Source organism: Chenopodium album, chromosome 9, assembly GCF_948465745.1.
Source record: "Chenopodium album chromosome 9, dcCheAlbu1.1, whole genome shotgun sequence".
NCBI classification, from domain to species: domain Eukaryota; kingdom Viridiplantae; phylum Streptophyta; class Magnoliopsida; order Caryophyllales; family Amaranthaceae; genus Chenopodium; species Chenopodium album.
In genome coordinates this window covers 46,682,343-46,697,038 of record NC_137842.1, presented here as the reverse complement: position 1 = coordinate 46,697,038, position 14,696 = coordinate 46,682,343, and the positions used below count along the sequence as shown (strand labels likewise).

Genomic DNA, 14,696 nt, shown 5'->3' with positions numbered 1-14,696 from the left:
ATCAATTTCGATTTATTATGTATAAATTTTGTGTAAATTTCGTTCTTCGTGTTTTTTTGTTCATAAGTTTTATATATGAATTTCGATTTATTATGTGGTGATTTTGTGCTTAATTTCGATTGATAGGTTTTATCTTATTTTTTGGATTCATATGAATTGCATTTTGTTTGCTTCGATCAATTTGATTTGTGTATGAATTTCGATTAAAAGTATGAACATGCATTAAAAATATGAATGTGCATTAAAAATATGAATACATGCATTTTAGAAAATGAACATACGCATTCAAAATATGAACATTTGCATTGGTTCATTTTTGAATGCTTATCGTATAAACATAAGCATTTCAGAAGGTGAACATATACATAAAAAATATGAACATATGGATTTCAAAAAGTGAACATATACATTTTAGAAAGTTTACAAAATCATTTTAGAAAGTTTACATAAGCATTCAAAATATGAACATAAGCATTTAAGAAAGTGAACGTGTGCATAAAAAATATGAATAAATGCATTTCAGAAAGTAGACATAATCAAGCAAATATGAACAGGTTCCCTAAAAGTGAACATAAGCTTTTCAGAAAGTGAACATAGGCATAAAATATATGAACATAGGCATGCTTTTCAGAAAGTGAACATAGGCATAAAATATATGAAAACATGCATTTCAGAAAGCGTACAGAGAGTTGGGTTTCTTCAACACTTAAATATCAAAAGTTGGTTACTTTGGATGCCACTTTCGGCTTGGGTGCTAACTTTAATGGCAATGTACAGTCTGCTACTTCAACTTCTGGTTTCTCGAGCAACCTTGGTTCGGCGGCTGGCCCTTCACAGCCCCCCAAGGTTTTATGAAGATTACGACTTGGAATTGTCGGGGACTAAATGACCTAACCTCTCCTAAGCTTCCCTATGTTTTGTGGTTGTTACACTCTTTTGCTCCTAACTTTCTTTTTCTTTGTAAAACTAAAGTGTCCGTCTCAGTAGTGACTAGCTTACTTAGTATTTCTAGTCCTACTTCGATTTTTGGGGTTGATTCGGTAGGTACTAGTGGTGGGTTGGCGGTTTTTGGTTATGGTTCGGATGATGTTTCTTGTGTTTTTTGTTGCACCAATGTTGTACTCTGTAATATAAAGCTTACTAATGGAAATAGTAAATGTGTAATATAATGTTTGTTTATGGTGTTCCTGTCGTAGAAGATAGACCTCAAGTTTGGAGTTTAATTCTTGACTTACTTGCAATTTCTCCTAATTGTTTGATTATTGGAGATATTAATCAAATAGAGCACCATTATGATAGATTGGGAGGGTCTAATGTCATTCAGGGTTGGGATTCCTTTATTGATTTTAGACTTAAATCCTGTTTATTTGCTACCCCTTTTAAAGGTCCGACTTATACTTGGACGAATAATAGGGATGCTGACCAACTCATTTTGCAGCGGCTACACAGGGCTTACATGACCTCTGATTGGTTTCAAAACTTTCCAGATAGTCGGTTAATCAATCAACCGATTCTTATCTCCGATCACGCTGCTATTTTCTTTGATGATTCCCTGTTTACGCAACGATCAAATCGTCCTTATCAATTGGACAACTGGTGCCTGGATTACCAGGACATACATGACTTTGTCCTTACTACTTGGCAAAGACACACCTCTAGCTCACCAATGTTCATTCTCTCAAAGAATCTGCAACACGTCAAGTCTCTAGTTAGGAATTCGTATCTCAACAATAAGAAATTTTGGGGTGTAAACTGGAAATTTTTTTCAAAGGAGCTTTCTAATGAGGGTGAGCTAATTCACTCGATCAATGATGCCTCTCTCTACTTGTCAAATATTGTTACCTCAAAGGAGAGTATCTTATTCCAACTTCAATTCTGGAGACAATGTTGCAAGAAAAACTGGTTACTAAAAGGTGATTGCCCGTCTAAACTTCTTTTCTCCAAGGTCAAGTGTTGTCAGAAGAAAAATGAGATTAGCTCGTTAGTTGATGACCTGGGTATTCTCCAACATGGGATGGCGGATGTTCAGCATGTAGTAGTGCAAGCTCTTAAGAAGACTTTCAAAACTGATAACGTGCCTCTTTATGATCTGGAAATTGATACCGTTCTGCAGGAGTTAGACCTTCCTCGGTTCAATTCTTCTCAAATCGCTAATTTAGAACGTCCTTTCACTGCTTCTGAGATTCGAATTGCCATGTTTTCTTTAGGCAATTGTAAGTCTCCGGGGCCTGACGGAATGGCAGTTGAATTTTTCAAAACACATTGGGACTTTGTGGGAGATTCAGTTGTTTCGGGCATTCAAAGTTTCTTTCAAACGGGTTTTCTCTTGAAAGAATGGAATCAGTCGCTCCTGGTTATGATTCCAAAGATTAGTAACCCAACAGAGATGGGGCATTTACGCCCTATCACTACCACAAAATAGGGAATAAGTAACACACAATACACAACAGTCAAGTCTCATAGGCGATCTCTAGAATTATACAGATCGCCTATGTAAGATAGGCGTTTTGTATGTTAAAACTTATAGAGCGCCTGTCTAAGTTAACAACTCTATTTTATACATCCAAATTTACACTATACAATATAGAACGCCTATGTAAGATAGGCGTTCTATAAGTATTATAATTTTTTTTTTAAAAAGAAAAAGTTGAACGTATCATGTACTATTCCCACATCCCACCTAACCCTAAAACATAATTCTTATTCCCAATAAGCCGCCCCTCCCTATCTTCTTCTCTTAGTCACTCCCTTTATTTCTTATCAAAAATCAACATCTTCCTGGCTCCCTCCCCTCTTTCTCTCAGCGTCCCCCTCTTTCTCTCTTCTCAAATTCCAAGCAACACCATTGATCGTCCAACTTCTCATGCCTACAGGTACACCACTTCTCAAGCTTTTTATGCCCACAGTTAAGGCACTAACCACCGTTGAGCAACGATCGTCCACCACCAAGCTACAAGCCATTGTTGACCACAAGCATTCAACGACGGGCCACCATTGAGCCATGTGATGTCGATCTGAGCCTTTAATTGGTCAAAGTTTTTCAATTGTAGATTTGATTTTTGTTTAGATTAATATATAAATCTAGCTTTTCTTATTTTTGTTTTGAAATTTAGATTTCCAATTATAATTAATTTGTTATTTTCGTTATTACTTAGATCTGATTTTATCTTTTATTATCTTTGTTAATTTATTTAATTTTGTTAATTGTTGGGGTGTCTGGCGGATTTTCGTATGTAGTGGGTGGTGTGGGTCGTGGGGTTTGTGCTGCAGATGGTGGTGTGGGTCGTGGGGTTTGTGCTGCAGGTGGTGGTGTGGGTCGTGAGGGTTGTGTCGTAGTTGGGGCTTGTGGGGGTGCAGTATTGGGTGGTGTAGCCGTGTAGGTCGTTGTGGTGCAGTGGTGGGTGTTGTAGTTAGTGGTGGTATTTTGCTATGTTGGTGCTCTTTATACAATTGTTTTGTAATTTTTTTTTGGGCTTTTGATGCAGACGCAGATATGAGTGGACATGAACCGATAATTATGGAGCTTGTGACGATGCGAAGGTGCTGCATTGCTGCTGCATAAGATTAGAAAATTGATCTTAAATTGTATAATTTGTGTTATATTTAGATTTTAATTGTATTTGAATTTTTTTATGCACATTTTTTTTATTAATTGAAGTTATAATGAGAAATTATACTTTGATGTTTTGTCGTAATTGTAGATTATTTTTTTGAACTATTACTATTGTTTTTACTATTATTGTAATAATAATAATAATAATAATTTATTTTTTTTTTAAAAAAAAGGTAAGGAAAAGAGAACGCCTATCTATGATAGGCGTTCTATATTTATATACTTATAGAACGCCCATCTTTAGATGACCGCTCTATTTCCCATTTTCTTAATTTACTTTATACTTAGAATATGAAGCACCTATCTTAGATAGGCGATTTGTATTGTGTTAGATATAGAACGCCTCACAATGGCGTTCTGTAGACTTTATAGGGCACCCCCTCAGAAGAACGCCTCAGAGGCGTTCTATATTGCATGTTTTAGGCGTTCTGTATTCTCATTTTTGTGGTAGTGTATTAGCCTGTGTAACACGGTGTACAAGTGCGCATCTAAGTGCTTGGTGGCCAGATTGCCCCAGTATCTCCCTTTTCTAATCTCAGACTCCCAGCACGCCTTTGTTCAAGGCCACATTATGACGGATAATATTTTGCTCAGTCATGAGTTAATGGAGAAAATCAACTCTTCTAAAACAGGCACTAATTGGCTTGCGTCGATCAAAATTGATATGAGCAAAGCTTATGACAGAGTTCACTGGAATTTTCTTCTACAGGTCCTTAAAGCCTATGGGTTCCCAGCTCGTTGGTTGTAGATGATCCAACAATTCCTAGCTACGGTTACTTACAAATTTTTATCAATGGTACTACCTCAGACATCTTTAAGTCGCAATGTGGCCTTCGTCAGGGTGATCCTATTTCTCCATTTCTTTTCCTATTCTGCATGGATATTTTCTCTCGTATGTTGCATTTGGGTCAAGATCTAAAGCTTTTTCAAGGAATTAAGCTGTCCAGATCTAGCCCCTCTATCTCTCATTTATTCTTTGAGGATGACGCTCTTATCTTCTTTCGTGCAACGTTTGCTTCTTGTTCTAATATCATGCAGATCATTCAAAGGTTTACTAAGATTTCGGGAGAAGAACTAAACTTGTCGAAGTCCTTGATCAAGTTTAGCTCAAATATATGGGCCTCTTCGCAGACAGAGTTCAAATTGACATTCCAAATGAAGCATGTTCAGGCGTTCGATCATCACTTGGGGGCTCCAATTGATTTCGTCGGCAAGAAGAAAGACTACTTCCAATTCATCATCTATAAAATATGTGGAAGAATTAGTAGTTTGAATACTGTCTGTCTTTCACAAACGCAGAAGTTGATTTTAATTAACTCTATCCTAGTTGCAATGGCGTCCCATGTTCTCGCTTGCTATGAGTTACCGGTCTCTGTTACTGGGAAAATTGATTCCTTAATTATGCATTTCTTCTGGGCGCATTCTGATTCTAAAGGTATGTATTGGGTTAATAAGGATACCATGCATCTTCCTCGTGGCCTGGGCGGGTTCGGCATCCGCTGCTTTTCATCCTTAAACAAAGCGCTGCTCATGAAACATGTTTGGAGACTCTTTTCCAACCCGCAGCTACTAGTTTCCAAAGCTTTTGGTGCTCGTACGACCTTTCTTTCCAACAGCCCGCACACTGGGTCTACCTTTTCTGGTCATCATTCGTATGGTCTACGGGGGTTACTTAAGGCGGATACCCTGCTTAAGCAGGGCTGTAACTGGAAAATTGGTAATGGTCAGTCTACTCTTGGTGGGTCGGCTAAATGGGTCAACGGCTGCATTCTAGAGTTTAAACCCGGGATTACAGTAACTAACGTTGATGCTCTTTTCGTCAGTTTTTTCATCCACCCTGATTCAACGGGATGGGATAATGATAAAGTTCACGACTGGTTTGTGCCTTCAGATGCCTCAACAATCCTTGCATTGGAGGCCCCTGACACGACTCAGGAAGACTTCCGCTATTGGGCGCGTACCCCATCGGGAAGGTACTCGGTGAAACCTGGCTATGCAATGCTTCAACAACAACTTCCTATAGCTTCAACTCAGTCTTCTTCAGATTCATTTTGGAAAGTTCTTTGGGTCCTCCAGTTACAACCTAAATGGAAGTTGTTCCTATGGAAACTGCTGCATCGGGCTCTAGCAGTTAAGGTGGAACTCCATCGCAGAGGAGTTTTGGTTCCAGATGTGTCTTGTGACCTCTGTCAGTCAGAACCAGAGGATTTACAACATCTCTTTCGAATGTGTTTTAATGCACGCTCAGTATGGAGGGGTGGGTGCCTCGGTATCCGCTCAGAATTTAATGGAGACCTTTCTCTCTCAGATTGGATCCAAGATTATATCCGACTTTTTATTAGTCAGGATGGTCCTTCCAGTGCTCGCTTAGGTACCTTTGTCGGTACACTTTGGAGTTTGTGGTTATGCCGGAATTCCGGGATCTTTAGGCATGCTTCTGCTTCCAGGCCCTTTGATTCTCTGTTTGCGGAGGTCATGGACACTCATTCGGTCTTTGTTTCCTCAGCGGATGCTGCTTCCCCCCCTAATGTTGTAGGTGGCGACGTAGGACCCTCTATTCCGCCAGGGTTTTATATAGCTCAGCTTGGTCGGACTTCCAATGGGAGTTCGGCAGTTTCACTTCAAATTGACGGAGCTTGGTTCCAAGACTCTCAATATTCTGGGAAGGGTTGGTGCTTGGATAATGATGACCCGTTGGATGATCGAATCAGTGGAGGAAGTAACTTTGGGGTTTGTACTTCTCCGTTACATGCGGAGGCTTTGGCGTGCTTGTACGGGCTACGATGGGCATTTGATCAACGGTTTCATTCTATTACAGTTTTTACGGATTCCTATAATCTTGTTACTCTTCTTCGGGGGGATGGGCGAGGTAACGTGGCTTATCTTTGGCTCATCCGCAAGATTCAACAACTTGGCTCAACCTTTCGGTATTGTTATGTGCATAAGGCGGATCGTCAGCGTGTTCATCGAGCTCACCAAATAGCGGGGGAAGCAGCGGTTAATTTTATTTGCTTTAGTATTACTATGTAATCTGTTTGTATCCTTTGTCAAAAAAAAAAAAAAGAATAGATATATGAACAAAGGTATAAATTATATGAACACATGCATGTCAAAAAGTGAACATAACCATTCATAATATGAACATATTTATTGTGTTCCTTAGTGAATGCATAAAGAATATGAACAAAAAATTTCACTAATTAACATAATATTTTGAAGAACAGAGTTTTGAAAAATTCAAATAAAAATTCACATAAATTCGGAAAAAAAATAATCAGTGAAAATTTACCTTTTCTTGGGATAATCCTTTTGATTTTGCATCTCTTCTCATATATCCATTATTGATTTTTTTAGTTTTTCGTGAAGTAAAATTATGTAAAGGAAAGAGAATGAAGTTTGGAAGGAGACAATTAGAGAAATTAATTGTAGAAATTTTTGAAAATTTAATGAGAGAGAAGAAAAATGGTTTTTTTTAAAAAAAATAAAATAAAATAAAATAAATTGAAATCCAAAATATGGCGGTTGGAAAGTGGGTCGCATTAGGGAAGTGGGTTGTGTTTTCGTTTGGGAAAGTTTTGAAAGTGAGCTTCTTTATTGGGCCAATGTTGCACCTATCCTAGGTGCATAAGGATGCATGTAAGACCAATTGATCACAGGGCCCCAAATTGTTTGAGGTGGAAAAAAAAAAAGAACACTATATTATGGGAGGGAGTATATGTTATAATATATAGCCCTTAGGGCTATATATAAGAATTAAGTTTACTCTTGAAAATCGTAAAAAGTTAAGAAATCATCAAAATATAAACACTAATAACATTGATTTACGCGTGTTTTGGTCATGAATTCCTAATTTTATACAATTTTCAAGAGTATATTTAATGCTTATATATAGCCCTTAGGGCTACATATAACATTAGCGCTTAGGGCTACATATAACATTACCCTTTTATTAAATAATACAAAATATTTTATTACAAGTTTTGAAATGCAAAGTATTTGAAATTTTATTATATTAAGTAAATTTATAAAAAAAAATTAACAGCATAAGGCCAACAAAAGGTTTAAGATGTCCGTGCTTGTCATATCTATTTGATTTCAAGTACTACCTCCAATTTATTTATTTATTTATTTATTTTTAGTTGTAACTTTGGGGTATTATTTAAGAGATATAAAATATTCTAAAGTTGTAACTAACAAAAATCGGAGGAAGTATATAAATTAACCAAACAATAACTATATTATGGCCTTTATGAGTGTTATATCTTTAATTTGGTTGAAAACATGAGATGGGAATTGAAAGATAGAAGCCCCTTAGGCTGTAGCTACTTTTGAACTCTATTTGGCTCAAATTGCTCCCAAAACATAGTAACTTGTCATGCATATTTATTTGATTTCAAGTCATTTACAGCACACCATAAAAAACAAATTAAAAAAAAAAAAAAAAGTATATGAAGGATGTTAGGAGTGTTATTTCTTTAATTTTGTTGAAAACAAAGGGAAGGATAAAAGTTTTTGGATATAAAAATACGTACTTGTAATGATTGTTTTAATTTTCTGACCCCATTTTCCATTTTATTTTTATTTTTATTTATTTATTTTTTTTAAGGAATTTTGTCCAAGAAAAGTCTCTTGTGATGCAGTCGATTTAAATTTGATTTGTGAATAGTGGATGCAATACTTTAGATCAACATATTTATTTAAATCGTAATGATTATAAGGTAGAATAATGTAAATAGGATTGTGATAGAGTATATAACATATTTCTGGGCTTCAACCATCAGCTTAAGCTTTTGGTTGAGATGGTCCTTCAACATGGTATCAGAGCCAACGTGACATAGAGCTCACGGGTTCGAATCTCATCCACCATTCCTTTAAAGAAGAATTAATTCGCGCCGGGTATGAAAGGGCCTATGCTGCATCCACATTTCAAGCCCAAAGGGCCTTTCATGTGAGGGGAAGTGATAGAGTATATAACATATTCCTGGGTCTCAACCATCAGCTTAAGCTTTTGGTTGAGATGGTCCTTCAACAGATTGTATGTTATATATATAAATTGAAACAACTTTTATTTATAATGTTGTAGTTAAATTTTTATCTTATTCCCTAATAATTTCTCGTTATTTTCATTCATTTTAATAGTGTAAATATATACATGAATGCTCATGTTTATCTTTTTTTTTTTTGAAGCCAATGCACATGTTTATATTAACGTGTTGAATCATTAATTATAAATCTAAATCGTCCAAATTATAAATAAAATGTTGTTGAAATTTATCCAAAAAAAAAATACTGTTTGTAAGGGGTGGTAAAAGGGTCAATTATAAATAACAACTTATTTGTAATGGACAGTTAAAATGCCTTGTAACGGGCACTTGTGTTGCCCACAATTAACTACTTACTTGTAACGACACTTGTGACTTGTGTTGCCCGTTTGAAATGACATTGTTATTTGTAAAGGCAGTACACATAAGGCTCTTTGCTCGTTCCGAAAACCATGTTTTTATCCATTACGTTTGCACTACGGATACCAAAACAATATAATACTAGGTTAGCACCCGTGCGATGTATGGATTTACCAGTAATTTATCTTTGAATATTTGTATTTTTTTTTTTTTAGTTTAAAATATTCATAAGTTCAATTTAATTGACCTCAACTATGCTAAAAACTTACAACTCCTATAAAGATTCCAACCGCATAATATCAACATAAATTGTTTGTTTTTGCTCGGACTTGTTCCTCATTTGGATCAAAAAAAAAAAAAAAAATCAACATACATTACCAAAATAATAGCTACTAAGTGTTTAAAATTAATTAGCATTTTGTTTTGAAAAAAATAATAATAATTAGCATTTGAGCGGGAAAATTTTCATGAAATAGCGTCACGTGTACAAATTTGAAAAAAGATGACATCACCGGTTGCTACTTTAGTATTAGTTATATATAGATATCGTAACAACGAAGAACATATCTCAAAATATATTCCTAAAACCTAAGCTATCTCATCAGATCAATATAAAGTCTAACATAAAAACAATTTCAAATTAAATTTAGTCCATGAGAAAAGCTGAAAATAGGGTAGTGGTTTGCAAAAAGTTAAGGATTAGGGTTTGAGCATCCCCTTATTACAACATAAAAGATTAAAAATTGATCACAATGTTACAACATCTTTATAACCCCATATACTTCACCCTTGTGTTTTTTTTGGAGGCTGTAGAGTTGAGATTTTGTAGCATAAGCCACTGACAGAGGACTCGAATAAAGGTTTTGGCTATTCTGATTGCTTACTGATACTCCTCCATTTTCGATCTTTGAGGTTTCGGTTGAATAACCATTGGCTTTAAGGCTAACCAATTTGGATGCTTTTGCGAACACGTTGTTGAGGGTGTTTGTTACACGAGGCTGGCTCCCATCGCCATTCCGAACGGATGGTCCTAGGCCTCTATCTTTGCTAGTGTCACTAATAACATAGGGCATACCAGGTATCTTAGAAGCTGCTTTGCGCCATTCGAAATTCATACCAAAAACTTCTTATGTTACAATATTTCTAGGAGAAAAAAAATATTTCACGTAACTTACTCTTATGATAGCTATAAATTGCGACATGCATTTTGGTGCTACTTAAACGGCTTTTTGGTCTCCGACGTCAATTATTTTGTAAGGCAATAAATATTAATAATCAATAAAAAAGTTAATCTAGATATTAAAACCTGTAATATTTTAAGTACAAGACGACTAATTGCCTACATTCACATGGCCAATTGGTCATATATATTAAAAAAATGTTTTCTAAAAACTTATGCTACAATGGTCGTCGTTGTAACATTATATATTATTCTTGTTGATGCAGATGGGAGACATTATATTAAAAAAAAAATTATGAATTATTGGAGTTTTACTATTTAAAGAAAGTATTATCCCAACTTGATCATTAATCAAACATATATAATAATTTAAGATACTCCGTAATTCTATTATTCATATTTCCACGGATTGAATCCACTTGTTCCTGTAAGAAAGAGCAAAAACTACAAGTAAATTATTATTATTATTATTATTATTATTATTATTATTATTATTATTATTATTTAAAAAAGGAAAGATCGATACAAAATTAAATAAGCTTTCTCTCAAAACTGCACCTTCTTTTATTAACTACATAAATTGAATAAGATAATTTATCATATACACTAGATTCAATGTGTAGATTAATTCCGATTTACAAACTCGTATATGTGGCTGGCTAGGCCCGACCCTCAACGTGTGCGGCTTGCGCAACCGCACAGGGTCCAAAATTGCTTGGGGCCTCAAAGACTTACAATATATACCAAATTGTTGTAACAAATGTTTAGTGTAACTGTTGTGGCCACTGGCGGATCCACGTAGTGACCTGGGGGGGCACGTGCTACCCTCGGAAAAAATAAAAAATAAAAAATAAATAAAAATAAAATTATTGTTTACCAAAAGAGCCTCCTGTAAAATAAGATATAAAAATTAAAGGACATTTTGTGAGAAACTACCTTTTAAAGCATTTTTTTTGCGAGAAATTACCTTATAAAAAAATGTTGTAAAAAACTACCTTATAAAAGCTAAATGTTGTAAGATACTACCCTTGGCCGGAAAGTGAGAGTTGACTTAATTTTTCCGGCGTTGACCTAGTCATGTGCCGGTCAAGTGACATTTAATTCATCTTTCCCCATTTCCCCCCTAATTTTCCCCGATCCTATCCATATAATACCCAAGATGAATTAAATGTCATGTGACCAGCACATGACTTGGTCAACACCGGAAAAATTTAGTCAAACTCTCACTTTCCGACCAAGGGTAGTATCTTACAACATTTAGCTTTTATAAGGTAGTTTATTACAACATTTTTTTATAAGGTAGTTTCTCGCAAAAAAATTGCTTTGAAAGGTAGTTTCTTACAAAATGTCCAAAATTAAACAATGCTAACTTTATAAGGTGATTGAAGGTGGATTAGTGGTAACTAGTAGGTGAGTTAAATTTTCTATTGTAGTTGGGGGTCTTAGGTTCGAATCTTCCCCCTCCCCTTTTATGTTATTTGTTTTTTAAAACTTTTTTTTATTCAATTTTTTTTTTGAGGGCTTTTTCGATTCATTTTTATATCTTTGTTTATTTTTATTTTTGAAAACTATCAATGCTTTATTATATTTTAATATCCAAATTCCTTTCCTATTTCTTGACATTTATATTCAAAATTCCAAATAGATTAGATCAAATATATATGACTTCCATCATTAATTGATTCTTCCCTAAATCACTTTTTACTTTTTTGACATTAATAATTTTATTTGTTCAAATCAAATAATTTAGCTAAAATAACTCTCATAAAAAAAAAGGTTAAGAACAATTCATAGCATTGAATAAAATTTGTCCGTGAACAAAATTAGTAATTTCTTATTAATTTGACTAATTTTATATGATTGTAATACGAAGTATTTTGATATATATCGTACATAATTTTATCCGTAATAATAATTCGGTGCAAAATCTATAGATATTATTTAAAATTTTGGTGGTAACTTTTTATACAACAATACAAAATCCCATTACATTATACAAAAAAATTTAACTTGATGTGTTATTACTGACTTAAATTTAGCTTCTTTTATTTAGTCTCAAGTTAGTACTCCAGTGTATATTTTTTTCCCGTATCGTTTACTCGTTCAGTGCTACCCTACTTTGAAATCCTGGATCCGCCACTGTGGCTTAGTGATAAATATGGTGATATTAATTTCGGTAGGTACGAGGTTCAAAACCTATTATGTACTTTATTTTACACTAGGTTAGAACATGTGCGATGCACGGTTTATATAAAGCTTATTTTAAATTTGTATATCTTAAAAATAAATCGCTATTATACATGAATATAAATAAGAATTACGTATATTTTGTAATTTTAAAATTTTTTATTTTAATCGAAATTATGATATAGTATCTGTTCATCGTTTTCTAATTCATAGTTTAATTTAGGAGGTCATTTATTAGTGTGCTATTTAAAATTGTTTCAATTTCCTAAGATAAATTGATAGATTTTAGTTGTAATGTAGAAGCTTCCAATATTTAATTAAATTTCAAAAATGTTAAATAATATGATAGCTTTCCAACAAAAAAAATGAAAGACGACATCATCATTGCATTTAGGCGGAAATTTTTTTTAATGAGAAAGCGACACGTGGGCAATGGTGATGTCAGCAACTTCTGTTTGAGTAATAGTTAATAGATTTTGGTCTTTTTTAAATTCCATTCATGTATTATGGAAACCACTACTAGAAAATATCTTATTTTCGACGGATTTGTTCCGACGGACACGGAATTCCGTCGAAAACACTTAATTTTCCGACGAATTTACAGTCCGTCGGATATTTTTGACAAATTCATTAAATCCGTCGGAAATTTCCGATGGAACAAAAATCCGTTGGAAAATAGGTATTTTACCACAGATTTAGGTTTCGTCGTAAACTTTCGACGGATAAATTCGTCCGAAATCAATTAATTTCCGGCTGAGTTAAATTCCGTCGGAAATTTTAGTGTTTTACGACGGATTTTTCCGTCGGAAGCATTAAAATATTATTTTTTTTATAAAAACAAACCAGAACCCTAATTTATTATAAGGAGGCGCCGTTTCTTTCCTTTTTTTTTCCTTCTTTCTCTTTCCTCCTCCTCTCTCTCTCCTCTCTCCTCTTTCTCTTTCCTCCTTCTCCTTCCTCTTTCCTCCTCCGTCCTTCTCCTTCGTCTTTCTATTTCCTCTTCTCCTTCCTTTTCTTCTTTCTTTCTCGCTATTTTCCCTCCTCTCCTCTTTCAAAATTAACACCTCTCAAATTCCAATTAGTAATTTTCATGGCCGAATTAGTGGTTTCATGGTCGAATTGGTGGTTTTCATGGTCGAATTAGTGGTTTTCGTCACAATATTTGCGAAATTTGGCAACAATAAAAAAGGTTTTATGGTCAATTTCGACCATCTAGAGTTTTCATGGTCGAATTTGTCGTTTTAAACCAAATTCGAGTTGAAAATCAAGACAATTTTCAGTTCACAAGGTATGTTTTCTTATTCTTAATTTTCTTTCTTTTTTCTGGATTTTTTGTTAAATTAATTGTTGTGTTGTGATTTTCAGGTGGTTGAGGTTGTGGTTTTGAGGTGGGTGGATTTTCGGATTGTTTGGTTAAGGTGGTGGTGGGTTTAGGGTTAAGGTGGTGGTGGTGGGTTTAAGGTTAAGGTGGTGGTGGTGGTGGGTTTACGATTAAGGTGGTGGTGGATTTAGGGTTAGGAGTGTAGATTTGGGGATTTTCGAGTCAGGTGGTGGGCTACGGCAGTGGTGGGTGTTGTAGGGAGAAACTAGCGGTTTTTTTTTGTTATGGTGGTGGTGTCTGGCGGTGGGGTGTTTTTTTTTTTAAATTTTTTTTTTGGCAGAGATTTCCGACGGAATTTTCGTCGTAACCTTTAGACGAATTTATGTCTGTCGAAAGTTTTCGACGGAGTTTTTCGGGCCGAAAAAGTGTTTCCGACGGAATTTCAGTCGGAAAAGGCTGATTTTCCTACAAACACTTTTCCGACGAACGTTTTCGACGAAATTCCGTCAGAAACCGTGTTTCCGATAGGAAAATTTTGTCGGAAATCGCCTATTTTCTAGTAGTGAACAAGTATAGGGGCTATTTCGTAAGTGTAATAGGGGTAACATAATTTGTGTTAAAGGGGTTACTTGGCCATGCATGAGGCCAACCACTACAGCTCATATGCTACAATGGTCCTCGTTGGCTACAATGGTCCTCGTTGTAACATTAAGAATTATTCTTTTTGATAGAGATTGTAGAGATTATATTAAAAAAATTATGAATTATTAGAGTTTTACTATTTAAAGAAAGTATTATTCCAACTTGATAATTAATCAAATATATATAATAATCCAAGATACTCCGTATGTCCATTATTCATATTTCTACGGATTAAATCCACTTGTTCCTTGAAGAAAGAGCAAAAACTACAATTATTATTATTATTATTATTATTATTATTATTATTATTATTATTATTATTATTATTATTATTATTATTATTATTATTAT

General features: G+C 34.6%; 1 protein-coding gene across 1 annotated transcript; it reads left to right on the top strand.

Moving 5' to 3' along the window:
- The first annotated feature begins 1,156 nt into the window (after positions 1-1,156).
- On the top strand, positions 1,157-3,562 carry LOC145557663 (uncharacterized). The gene is made up of 3 exons (XM_081618838.1): positions 1,157-2,213; positions 3,238-3,366; positions 3,486-3,562. Exons 1-3 carry the CDS (start codon positions 1,157-1,159, stop codon positions 3,560-3,562), a joined length of 1,263 nt encoding a protein of 420 aa, XP_081474964.1.
- Positions 3,563-14,696: the final 11,134 nt, after the last annotated feature.

Coding starts and splice junctions, on each gene's coding strand:
- LOC145557663 (XM_081618838.1), top strand. CDS start 1,157: ATGTGTAATATAATGTTTGTTTATGGTGTTCCTGTCGTAGAAGATAGA. Junction 2,214..3,237: donor CATGTTTTCTTTAGGCAATT/GTAAGTCTCCGG, acceptor TTTCGTATGTAG/TGGGTGGTGTGGGTCGTGGG. Junction 3,367..3,485: donor TGGGGGTGCAGTATTGGGTG/GTGTAGCCGTGT, acceptor CTTTTGATGCAG/ACGCAGATATGAGTGGACAT.